The sequence below is a fragment of the Asterias rubens genome, chromosome 11 (assembly GCF_902459465.1).
Source record: "Asterias rubens chromosome 11, eAstRub1.3, whole genome shotgun sequence".
NCBI classification, from domain to species: domain Eukaryota; kingdom Metazoa; phylum Echinodermata; class Asteroidea; order Forcipulatida; family Asteriidae; genus Asterias; species Asterias rubens.
Window position 1 is genome coordinate 17295123 of NC_047072.1, and position 13606 is coordinate 17308728.

Sequence of the window (13606 nt, forward strand, 5' to 3'; positions counted from 1 at the left end):
GGGACCAGTTCTGCTCTAAAGTGGGCACCTTAACAAAAGGACTATGAATTGGATTCGAACCCAAAGACCAATTGCCATCATAACTTGAATTCAATTAACACTAGACCACTTAGCCCCCAACAGATTAAATCTTTAGGACAACAACATGGAAATAACACAAACAAATGGCAAAAAGTAATTAACTTCTTAATAAATAATTTGTTTTAATCATATCCATTTTTTTCAAAACACAATTTGGTGTACAAACTAAAAACAGCCTATGGCTGAAAGAGCATTAGATTACAACTAAATGTACCAGTGAGGGCAGAGATGGTTCTTGTGATTGACTTAGCGTTGTGCGCTACATACTTGGTAGCACATGCTGTATACTCCAAACGTAGCTAAGGGTAGCTGAGATGGTTTAGTAGCTCTATGGAAATTGGAATTGAGCCCATATCTTCCCACTTCAGTTTTAAGTTCCATTGACTAAGTAACATTGAGTACTTATACTTTCCTCTATTTATACCAAAGATTAAAAAACTTTATAAAAACTTAGCAATTATGATCATGCATGACTGGAATTTCATCTTTGAGAGGGCAAGGCCATTTTCATTGTGCAAAGGGCACTTACATTAGAAAATCATGGTTCAGTGGTTAGACTTCAGGGCTTGCAATCATAAAGTTGTAGGTTCGATTCCGACCAAGCCAACCACATTTTACAGTGATGAGAAGTACATGTGTATGTCGTCTAGTTTGAATCACAAATTCTTGATTTGTGCAATTAATCATAGACGTTCTATAATCATAGACGTTCAACCAATGTTTGTACGAGACAGATTGTCTGTTGCCAGCTTGGTGTTTATTTCCCCTTGTGGGAGTCTGCCAACTTTGCTTGAAGGGAATATGGTATAAGCATACAAAAACACTGAAAACATCTTTGAAAGTCTATTGACCCCTTGCACGCACGTGACACGCGGCGACTGTGCCACGCTCACCATTTTGGTGGCCAACAGGTTTACTTGGTTTACTTGTAAACGCTGCGTCGCCTAAAATGAACACTTCACTGAATAACGCACAGAGTAGCACTGCTCACCAGTATGGCGCATCCAAGATTATTCTGATGATGACGTCAGGTGAATTGGGTGAATTGGGAAACTGTTGAAGGGCCAAGACCAGGGCAACAGAGGGCCATGTCCTCAGTGAAATTCCAGACCTGATCATCATGACACATCACACCTTTATAATTAAGCCCACTCCGATTACAATGGATTATTATGACAATATCTTTCTGGTATTAATGACACCAAAGGTACCCACTCAATTGCCTAGCACTGTGACCCACAGCGTTCTCCCCGTAAAAATGCCCAGCTCATGCTTCCTACAAATGCTAAGCGAATTTTGACATCACATCACTGTTTTCGCATTGAATTTTTATGCAGGAGTTAGACATGTTAGACTCAGTTCAACGGTTGCGAAGTTGTGACGTCAAAATTCATATCGCATTCGCAGGAAGTTTGGACCGGGCCTAATTTATCGCATTCGCAGGAAGTATGGACCGGGCTTAATACAGCTTTATGTACTATTTTTACACGTTATGTTTTAACAGTTTATGTTTTTTGCACGTGGGATGGGTGGTACGAATAGGGGTCAACACCTCGGACTAGAAATGGAGCGTTGTTGCTGTAGATATCGGTGAACGCTTCAGTAACTGGTAGTTCGGGATCGGCCTTGGCTTTATTGTTGGCTTCGTCGATTTCCGCCCTGACCCCGAGGTCAACAGCCTAAGAATAAAATCAAAATGGGTGGAGAAAAAATGTGTTAATTTTATTTCAAAATATGTGGTGTGTCATAGCGGCTTAGAGCACCGATCTCAAGCTCTGGTATTTCTGATCAGCAGAGTGTGGGTTGGAGACCAATAGTCTTGACACTTAACCAACTGATTTTGGGGTGCCAGTCAGAAGCCATGCACCTGTTAACTTCCCTGTAGCCAGGGGTCACACATAAGCTTTTGAAACAACCTGGGAAGCAGCAGCCAGGAAATAGTATACACATAATGAATGTTTATGAGTGCAATGGTGCGAATATGTTCATGTGTTGAAAGATGGAATGTTCTATTCAACGAGGCGGAGCCGAGTTGAATGGAACATTCCAGCTTTCAACGAATGAACATATTCGCACCATTGCACGAATGAAAAACATTCATTATTTGTTTTATATAACATCCAAGTAGAACTTTGTCATTTTGATTGAAAGATACAACTTTCAAAACAAACAATTTCAACTGTAGCAGCCGAATGCTAGTAATTTTACTATGCCTTCTTGCAGTAACACCTGCTGCGTTACCAAAGACACGCGCACGCAGTGATGTTTTTACTCAGCTTTTTCGTTCCATCCGAAAAGTACCATTGCACGCTGCCAGCGTGCAATGGTACTTTTCGGATGGAACGAAAAAGCACGGTGAGTGACTCAGCGTGCAATGGTACTTTTATTTGCTATCACGTGACGGACAATCCTCCAATCAAATGGCAAGGATCTGCTTGGGTGTTATATAAACTTAACATGCTTAAGGGGATGCAACTTTTTATTTCAGGTATCAAAAAAAAAAATCAAGGCAAAGAAACTGACTGGGTAAATGTTAAATGATTTGGGGTTGAACAAAGAAAAAACAACTACTATTTTGGAATATTATAATAAACAAAAACCCACTATAGTATAATTTTGTATCCCCAACTACAAGAATAACATACAAAATTAAGTAAAATGTAACCATTTGTTGGAGTGACAATCACCTTTAGTTCTTGAGCTGTGGCGAGTCCACTGGAGGTCATCCTATCTCTGAAGTTTGTGATGGGATCCCTCTGTTGGCGGATTTCCTGCACCTCGTCGCGAGTACGGTAGCTCGTACCCGGGTCACTCATACTGTGTCCACTGTACCTGTAGGTCTCTACCTCCATGACCAAGGGACCCTGGGGAGGGGGACGGAGAATGTGAAAAGATGAAGTAACATAAATAAGGGTACAATTCGAGGCAGGGGTCGCCCTAAAGCTGCACTGAATATGTGACAAAGTGGAGTGGTAGAAGTGTAGGAGAGCTGAGAAGAGCAGCGATTGTAAGAGAACAGGTGATGGCGGCGACTCCAGGAGTGCGCCCCATTACAATTTGAGGATGAGGCAGCCACGGACGCAAGTCTCTGCCGAATGATGATGAACATAAAATGCTAGCAATATTTTCAGTGCAACAGCTCTGTGGAATTTTTTACTTCCGTTTATGACTTTGTAGTTTTTTCAATTACGTTTAAGACAAATCTTAAAAAGATAGTAGAAAAAAACCTGCAACAACTCATTCTAGCAAGAACCGTATGTCGACGAATACACTGCCCTGCTGAGATTAATGTCAATTTTGAATTATCGCTTGGACAATGTCTCTTCTTTTTTAGCCATAATGACATTGACAATTGGCGTAGGAGGTCTAAAAACAATAGGCTTCAGGGGGGGTATCCCAAGACCAACCCACAAACCAAGTTTAGAGTAATTTGTTAAAAAGTCCCTCTTGAGTCATAGATTGGACAATGCTTGCAATCACATACACACACACAAAAAGACAAAACCTAGTATGCTCCTTCAGCTTTCTTTGCCGTTTGGGGCATAAAAATCTATCAGTGTAAAAGAAGTGAGCGATTACCTTTCCTGATCTGCAATAATCGGCGGCGTATTTTGTAGCTTCTCTAACTGCAAGTACATCCATCCCATCAACCTGTTAACAAGAACAGTTACTCTGTTTAATACATGAAATAATTGCATGAGGGGTCAAGAATAGTAATAAGCATACTACTCTAGCCTTGCACAAAAACTTAATTTTTGTTTTTATTTTATTGCAATGGTGAAACGCAAAATCGGTGCGATGGATTTGCGGTTTGCGATCTCAATTGTGATAGTGACGAGCACAAATTTTTACTTAAGTAAAAGCAGTTCCTGGGCAGAGCCATGAAATTGGGACTAGGGCCCAATTTAAGCCTGTAAGCATAAAAACTTGCTAAGCACGGAAAAATCTTGCTTAACAGAAACTGGTCACCAGCCACAATTCTAGAAAGTGTAAATTGGTGCACCACTCATTTTTGCTTAGCAAATAAATTTGCTAAGCAGTATTTTCTGCTTAGCAGCTTTATGAAATTGGGACTGGGTGAAGTGAGGTAGCACAAGACACTAAAGGGGCTAAGCTCCATAATAACTGACCCAGATTCCAGGCACATAATCCCCGCGTGTGTAGTAATCAGTAGACGCCGCTGCTCTCTCCACCGCTGTCCCCATGCCGTACTTATTATTCTCACAGACGAATATACAGGGGAGTTCCCACAGTTTGGCGATGTTGTATGACTCGAAGATTTGACCCTGGTTTGCTGCGCCGTCCCCGTAGAGCGATACGCAGAGGTTGTCGCTGCCGCTGTACTTTAGGGCCGTTGCGATTCCTGCTCCTAAAGGTACCTGTTGTAAAGCAAACATTTTTATGATTAAAAAATGACAAAAATTGTTTAAAGAGACAACAGTCACAAAGGAATTTAGAAGATGCTAGGTTGCAGTATTTCCATTGTCTGACTTCAACTTTGGTGGTGCTTACAAGATGTCTAATCTTAATAAATTTAAACTTTGCATTTGAGAAAAACATCATTATTTGTTTTTTTGCCCATAAACCAATTTTTGAAACTTTGCATGGTGGAAATATAATAAGGCGAGGTTTGAGGTAGCACCATGGGGCAATCTCTGTTGAATGTCGTAGTCCTGAGAAAATTTGGTGGTTGCGATCAGTATGCTCTGGCTCTGATGGTCTTCAGGAGGATGCTGGACTCTGTTGCTGGATGCTGCTTTTACCAGTCCATCTCCAAGGCAGTGCTTAAGCAGCATCCAGAAACAAATTCAAGCCTCCTCCTGAAGACTATCAGAGCATACTGATTGAAACATCGAGTTGTCAATAACCAGTTCTTCCCAGACCCAACACTACTCAAAAGAGATTTACACATGGTACTACCAGAACCCTAACCAGACTGTAACATCTATTTATCTCTGACTAACCTGTGCTCCGACAATGCCGTTTCCACCGTAGAAGTTCTTAGTGTACATGTGCATCGAGCCTCCCTTGCCTTTAGCACAGCCTGTCCGACGACCTAGAGTAGAGAGATTAAGTGACACTTGTTAACATCTAAACCGCCCTCTATTGAGATCTTCCCGCCTGTGTGCACACACTTCGCGCTGGGCTACGCTTGACGAACTGACACTGACTCCTTATTCAAATTTATGCAAAACACAATGCGTGCACACATCGGCAGGCAGAATCTTAAGCTTTGATTTCATCGTCTGGTTTCACCTACTGCCTCAATCCTCCAAAATCAACCAATATGTTGTACTTGACACGGGAACTTGGCAAAGCTCCAGCAAGGGGATATCAACGCCACACCTACCATGCCTACCACCAAACCACGCCCATAACCCCCTCCCATCCTACCTGTCAGTTCACCCAGTATGCCCCCTACAGGAACGCCCATATGAGGTATGCCTAAACCACACCCAATCCCTTCCAATCCTACCTGTCAGTTCACCCAGTATGCCCCCTACAGGTACGCCCATATGAGGTATGCCTAAACCACGCCCAACCCTTTCCCATCCTACCTGTCAGTTCACCCAGTATTCCCCCTACAGGTACGCCAATGAGGTACGCCCAAACCACGACAACCCCTTCCAATCCTACCTATCAGTTCACCCAGTATGCCCCCTACAGGTACGCCAATGAGGTACGCCCAAACCACGACAACCCCTTCCAATCCTACCTGTCAGTTCCCCAGTATGCCCCCTACAGGAACGCCCATATGAGGTACGCCCAAACCACGCCCAACCCTTTCCCATCCTACCTGTCAGTTCACCCATTATTCCCCCTACAGGAACGCCCATATGAGGTATGCCTAAACCACGCCCAACCCCTTCCCATCCTACCTGTCAGTTCACCCAGTATTCCACCTACAGTGTACTGGTACGCCAATGAGGTACGCCCAAACAACGCCCAATCCCTTCCCATCCTACCTGTCAGTTCACCCAGTATTCCCCCTACAGGTACGCCCATGAGGTATGTCCAGCCATGAGCCCTGTACGCTGTTATCACTGCGTCATCTTTCTTCATGGCGGCTACAATGCCAACTGCGCAGGCCTCCTGCAAAAGGTTAAGATTACATTAGGTTTAGATGACATTAGACACATGTAGTAAACCAAGAATCAGAGTTGAAATGAAGAGTTAAGGTTTGAAGTCACAAAATGTTGAACAGGGTAGAGATGACAATTGACGTATATGACAGTTGCTTAAAGTATGGTTTCATGGTTTCTGGGCCTGTGTTCCCCATTATTCTACATCCGGAACCCCCCAGATGTTGCAATTCAGTATGTTTGAGGCCGGAGAAACATCCCAACGGGGCCCAATTTCATGGCTCTGCTTACTGTAAGCAAGGCATCGGCGCTTACGAAAGCAGGCAATACTGTGCTTTCAGCAAGCATATTTCATGGGTTAGCTGGGAATTTTGGCTTGCACGTAAGCGGGGAATCGTGGTCGTAAGCGCAGAATTCTGCGGCAAGCAGCGCCATGAAACTGGGCCCAGATGTCAACCTAATGTAGTACCTGGCCAGAGTATAGATGACAGAAGCCTCGGACCTCCTTGGACTTGTAGAGATTACCAGCTGCCGTCTCAAGACGTCTGATGACCTGCATCTGGCGATAGTACTTCAGAGCATCTTCTCTGGTGACTGTCACTTCCGAAGAGGGACCAGACTCAAGCTTATGGAGTTTGTAGTCCTGTGAAAAAAACAGCAAGATGACAAATAGGCATCAGTACATCAATTAATCTAACAATTGTTGAGGGATGGGTTGGGGAAACCAGAAACACTGAGGTTAATCCCTTAATCCTTGTTGCTTTATGTTGTGAAGATTTCTTGTAGAGTGCGCCTTGAGAACTAGCTAATCAATGGATAATGTAATGTATGTGCTCTGTACATTGTATAAATGTTACTATTATTATCATTATTCATCAGCTTACTCCTACAACTATAAGAGGTTTATTCCGCTATTGTCTCCACGAACGAGGTTCGCTCTGCTATCAAAGAGAGCATTGCGAATGATTGGAGGTCTATCTCACCTAGACTACGTTCACAGACTCAGGGAAGTGAAATTGACCACCCTGGAGTGCAGGAGGCTGCGAGGAGATCTTATCGAGACCTTTAAGATACTCAGGGGCCTTGAGGGCTTGAACCCTGAACACTTCTTTGATTTGTCAACCGTGCAGCACAGGGGTCACCAACTTAAACTGTACAAATCAAGATCCATCCTCAACCTCAGGAAGTTCTGGTTTAGCCAGAGAGTGGTCAACTACTGGAACATTCTCCCTCGAAAGGCAATTGAAGCTTCAAGTGTGAACATTTTCAAGGGACATGTGGATAAATTCCTCAAGAACGTCGGGGGGCTCTACATAAGCTTATCTAAGCTGTCTGCCCCAGTAACCAGAACCACCGTCTCCTCCCCAGTTGTGTGATGGCGTCGGTGGTTTCAAGTAAGTTCAAGTAAGTATTTGTGGAGATGATAGCAGAACGAACCACATAGTTCTAGGAATATTATTTATCAACCAAGGCAGATCAGAACTGGTTGTGTTTGACTGTTTTAAAAGTCTAGAACTTTCCACTTACAAGAACAGGAAAGGAAGCCTCTGTTTGCTCACTGCTTAAATGACGGCTAGCTGCAACCCGGATTCCACTCTAATGAAAGACAAATAATCACATATTAATTAATATTATTGATTATTATAAAATATTAATATTAGGCGTAGCCTATATTAATATAGATTTCAAAACTCTTTCCACAAAAAGAAGACTTGTTGGTCTTATTTAATAAAAATTTCTATGAGTGCACTCACCATAGAAAAAAAGTAAATAAGTCCAAGTCTTTTTTTGTACTGTTTTTGTACAAAATCTTTATGATTAAATTTTCAACCATAAACTTGAATGAAGCATCAGGCAGGATTATTTTGTTTTTTGCCCATTTTATTTATTCTTTAAAAACTTGTGGAATTTTCCAATTTTGTTTTGCCCTGTCCCTGAGCCTGACTTGAGGATTGGCATAGTATAAATCAATTGCCTCGCTAAACGGATATGTTTGGTCCTAATAAATCATAAATGTTCTGATAAGAAAATAATAAATATCCACAGATTTAGATGATGATGATGATGATGAAACGAAAAGGAAAACAAATCAGTTCCAACACAGTTTATTTATATTATGTATCAAGTATTAACAACCATTCAGTCATTATAACTTACCGATGAGCGGGAGGAAACATTCCCCATTCTCCGGAATACAACAGAAAACATAATTCAGCAATCAAAGTCAATAAATTACCCCTAAAAAAGTTACAAGAATTTCACTTTCGTCAATCCGTTCGCCGGCCTCAATGACCTCTGACCTCGTATGACCTAAATAATCTGATGATTTCCCACAACCTTGTGTGTTTCGTTGCTCGAATTTGGGAGCGAAGTTGCAGAAAAGGCTTAATTTTCACAACTATCCAAGCGATTCTGTGCATCATCAGCGGGGATTGATATACAACATGGATCGATGTGAATGATTAACAAATTACGGCAGTCAAGTACGAGAAAATGGAGCTGAGTAAAAATTGAGAGAGAGTTTATCAGTTTATCATCTGAACTTTCCTTATCTTTACCCTTTCAACCCAGAGGCTCAGTTATACATTAAATGACAGCGAAAGGCAGCAAATGTCCACAGAAACTCAAGGTAGGTTGTGAGCGGATACGAAGCAACATCGCCCTACGGTTTTTAAGCGGCTGGTTCAGGCAGCCGAAAAACGTGAATTCGGAGGCGGTGAAACCGAAAAACAACGCCGACCAAACAACAACAACAGCCCTCGTCAGTAATGAAAATATGTCGAACAACAGCCAGAAAAGTCACGGGAGCAACGCAAGCACAATCTCCACTGAGGTTGTCTGCGTGTTCAGCTGCCAAAGCCCGAGGAATGCCTGCAACAAGGCGTATGAATGCCTCAAGTCGGCCTGCAAGAATGCCCCGGCCACCAAGCTCAACCGAGTTGCTTTTGAGAAGTTGGACTTCGGAGAGACCCAGGTTTTGGACATGTTTTACGGGGCAGATATTGTGGTGGTTGACATGACTGTCCAGGTTCAGCAACGAACTCTGTTTTATCATCTTGGAGTGAGGGAAAGTTTTGGGATGGAGCGGAATATGGTGCTGTTTAACGATGATGCTGATCCAGATACAACAAATTCATTAACAGTAAGTTTGGGAGAAAATAAATTGAAAACTTTCTTTACCATGTGTTTACCTTTCTTATAAATCTATCTGCCACTACTTTTTCACCCTATTTTCCATTTGGAGTAAACTAAATAATAAACGGATGAAAATGTGGTGGCAGGATACAGAAACTTTTCCATTTGTCATGTTTGTACAAAAGCTTGATTGAGTGCCAATCAATATTAATATTCGCAACAATTTTCCCTGTTTTCCTGCCCATTTTTTATTGTAATTTTTTTCATGGTAATTGTTTTAAAATTTAGTCTATACAGGAATAAAATTCCATAACCAGCCGCAACTTTCTTTCTGAATGTTTGTTATTTTTTTAATGAAGTTGATCTTTATTTCCACTTTTTGAGTTTTCTTCTTTAAAAAGGTGTTCTATATTGTACATCGGTGTAAGGGTAAAAAACTAATTATTCGTACAGACTTTAAAGTTTAAAACTTTAAAAGAGTTTTCAGTGGATGTGCCCTTTAAAAAATGAAAATGGCCTAGCCCTCACAAAGCTGAAATTCCAGGCCTGGAAAAGGTCTACTGTTAAAATCATGTTGCCCCCATAACCCCATCTTCCCTTTGCTCCACCATGAATTGTTGTTCATGTAAGTTATGCTGTTTTCAACCTCTATCCCTTTGTAGCAATCCTGCCACAGTTCAGGTTACTTGTTCATCCCATACAAGATCAACAACGGCACCTGCTATGTATGTGACGTGGCGTGTGTACGACCAAACTCCAGTCGCAATCGTCCCGACCCTACAGGCACCGTGATGCAGGATGCTGCGCTGCTGCAGCAGTTGTGTCCACCCCTAACAGAGCGCCTGCAGAAAATACTTGAAGAGGTCCACATATCCAACAGGTAAAGTCTTCAATAATGTAAGAGACCAGGCCTGGAATTACATATAGGCCATGGATGTTATGGCCTCCTTTTACTGCTAGAACTATGAGGTTCGATCGGCTATCGTCTCCATGGTCTTCAATAACGGAACAAACCTCATAGTTCTAGTAGCCTCCATTACCCTTGGTCTCGGCCTTAGTACCCTTTCAAAAGTTTCCCTTAAGCCCTTTTCACACGGCCAAAATGTAGCCAGGGTCCCTTGCTACAACATTTACGGGCGTGGATTGTTTATTTGTTATCACCGTGTGTGACTGTTTTTGTGAGCTTTCCCACTGCAAAGTTAAAAAACTAACAACCCTTGTGCGACATGAGAGTGCTATGACGAATTGGTAATCCTGATCACCTTAGTTGGACAAGATAGCACCCACAATAGCATGCGCTGTATGGGCATTTTCACCTAGGACGTCGTTCAATAAACAAGGATTCCTTTCACACGATGATGTAGCCCACGTCCTTGGTCAAAACTTCCGCTAGTGTAAGATTTTGTCTTAGGTCCGGACCTCCGACAAAATGTAGCAATGTTGGACAAGATTTGACGAGGGACCGTGGACACTCCAAAAATTATTGTCCTTTCACACAAGGTTACATTTTGTAAAATCTTACAACCATGCTACAATTTAGCAAGGGACCCTTGCTAAATTGCTCTCGTGTGAAAGGGGCTATAGACTTTGATTTACCAATACAGGTGCACTTTGCACAATCAAAATGGCCTTGTCCTTTCAGAGATGAAATTCCAGGCCTGCAAGCCTCAATTTGATTCCAGTTGCAGGCCTTGAAATAACCCCTGGGCACCCACAGCAATAGATCGATCCATTAAGCCCCGCCCCATTACGTATTGACCATTCACAACCCATTGCGCAACCAAAAGTCTGACAAATTAGGGTCCGACATGCGTGCGCGTATGGTTGGCACGCATGGCAGAGTTGTGCAGAATGGCATAGGAGTGGCTCACGTGTTCTTGCTCACACGTGTGCTGTGGGCGGAGCCTAGTGGATCGGTCTATTTTCATGGTATGCTTTCGCTGTCATGGCCGTGGTGCCTTTTGCAAAGTTCCAAGTTACAAAAGTACATTTTCCTCATGAATAAAAGTGCCAATTAACAGAAAGAAATTGCTGTGGCTCGTCAAGAGCGAAATTCAAGGCCTGAAGTTGTGTTGGCCGATTTCCCCGAAAGAATAATTAGAGGCCTAGGTATGAGGCCAGACGTCTAATTAAAAAAGGTGATCAATAATTGAAACACTGAACAGCGAAATCCATTCGTCGACGTCTATAATATAAAATGATCTCCTGCACTCAAATTGATTTTAATCCTCCAATCAATCGCACACAATAATATTAGCACATCACAGTCACTAAACATGGTGTGGAATAAGGCAAAAGGCCAACACATTGCTGGCTGCAGTGACAGTACACACAAGTTTACAATACCCAATTCAATATTTTCTCTGATATAATTTGTATTTATACATGTAACACAAAACAATAATCACAGACATTAAGTTTACATTTATTGTATCTTCAAAGACAATTAGACCTTTATCATACTTCCTCCATCTTGGTCATGTTCCTCGTATTGAATAACAATAATGCATGCTAATAATCATCTTGCAATTAGGAACCAGACTATTTTTTTCTTCCAGCCTCGGTTTGGTAACATTGATATCAATGAGAGAAATTCAAGATGGCTGCACTGTGATAAAGGTCTATAAGACAATCTCTCTCAAGCATGTAAAGTTATTCGGAGCATGACCAAAGTCACACTGTGTACCTATAGAGAGAATTAAACAGAAAACTATTGATTTTAGTTATTTTATTCTGGTGTTTTTGATCTGAATTTGTTGACTTCTTGTGATATTACAGGAGCAATGCCAGAGAGGTACTTCTGAGCGACATACGAAAAGCTCGCACCAAATACAAAGGGGCAGAGTTGGGAAAGGTAAGACAATTTTTAAGATTAATACCCTGGCTTCCGATTGAACTAAACAAAAAACACAACAACAAAAAAACTATTTAAGAAACGTCCAGACTTGGATTGCCTTTTGTGTAAAATTAGTTAAAAGTTTTGTTGTGTTTTATAAGTATTGTAGGCCTGCAGCATACACGTAGTTTGATAGGCCTATTCTATGTATTCTGTAATTTTAACAATATCTGTTGTTTTTCATTAAGAGCATGTTTGACAAACGTCCAACTTAATGGACAATAAAACATCAAATGGAATTGAATTGACTTGAATTGAATGAATACTAAGCAAACTCAAATGTCATCCATGCAGTGGCAATCCCCTTGAAAGTCACTGAAGAGAGATAATTTAATGTTTGTGGTTATTAGTCACGGGCTATGACTAACGGGGTCCGCACAAAACCACAACCCTGGCAATTGACACAATTATTTTGTTGATTGATAAGCCTTAGTTGTTGTTCTCCTAACTCACCAATAACATTTTTGTTTCATTATTCACACACATCAATTCAATGCTTACATTTAAGGGGTAGTATTTTTGTTCCAAGTAAACCTTGGCAAAACAAACAAATATTTATACACATTACAAGATGGAAGCACTTAATGATTTTATTTCTTTATCTTTGTAAACACTAGTTTTTGGAACCTCTCAATTGTTTTAATCCTACATTAAACTTATTTTAAAATTTCAGCCCACAAGCATGACAAGGTGCAGTCGGTGCTGAAGTGTTCTTGAGCTTTTGCCAAAAAATCTGGAGCAGTTAAATCAACTAAGTTTCAATCCAGAATTGGAGACACAATCTAAGACACGTTTCACTGTTTCATGGAGAATTGATTCTCAAGTTGAAATATTTTGAATCATGTTCCCTTAAACCACATTCCTTACGAGGGATTAGTTTCTTAAAATTAAAATAATGTAAAATATCATTTGATCAGCATGTACAAATGTACATGATATGTACAGTATGTCTGCTATTTGACCGAACTGTTCAAGATGATATTTGTAAAATGTAACAGTAATTTTTGTCGACCTGCCAACTTCAAATTGCACATGATGCGTGGGTGAGAGGCTGTCTCGAATTTCATTCAGAAATGGCTGTGAAGGGCAAGGCAATTTTCATCACAGATAGATTAGGCCTACATATTAAAATACGCCTAATTTGGAGATAACAATTTTTAAATAGAACAAATGTACAATTTTTAAATAGAACATTTGTGCTAGATTGTTCTGCGCCTCTGATCATTTTGTAAGTAAGGGGCGCAATATAAATTTTAAATATTACTAAATATGAAATATTTAGATTGCACAGTTGGAGTGCCGTCAGGTTAATCCAGGGGTCAATCATGGTTCAAACCCCGCTCTACCCCAAACCATTTAAACTTTACCAATTCAGTTTTATTTTATTGAATTTACAAAATAATCAAATAAA

General features: G+C 41.1%; 2 protein-coding genes across 5 annotated transcripts in view; one reads left to right on the forward strand and one right to left on the reverse strand.

The window, feature by feature from the left end:
• Positions 1–1118: 1118 nt before the first annotated feature.
• Positions 1119–8460, reverse strand: LOC117296381 (pyruvate dehydrogenase E1 component subunit alpha, mitochondrial-like). Its single transcript, XM_033779266.1, has 9 exons — positions 8322–8460; positions 7692–7760; positions 6634–6807; positions 6048–6174; positions 5046–5137; positions 4212–4460; positions 3661–3732; positions 2769–2945; positions 1119–1760 (listed from the first exon to the last, which is right to left on the reverse strand). Exons 1-9 carry the CDS (start codon positions 8370–8372, stop codon positions 1587–1589), a joined length of 1185 nt encoding a protein of 394 aa, XP_033635157.1. The 5' UTR covers positions 8373–8460; the 3' UTR covers positions 1119–1586.
• A 40-nt stretch (positions 8461–8500) lies between these two features.
• Positions 8501–13606, forward strand: part of LOC117296380 (mitogen-activated protein kinase kinase kinase 15-like) — a 45535-nt gene continuing 40429 nt past the window's right edge. For all 4 annotated transcript variants that reach the window (XM_033779262.1, XM_033779264.1, XM_033779265.1 and 1 more), the window contains exons 1-3: positions 8501–9306; positions 9962–10179; positions 12078–12153. In XM_033779262.1, coding sequence (XP_033635153.1) covers positions 8755–9306; positions 9962–10179; positions 12078–12153 — 846 coding nt within the window. In that variant the 5' untranslated portion in view covers positions 8501–8754. The remainder of the gene's footprint in view (positions 9307–9961; positions 10180–12077; positions 12154–13606) is intronic.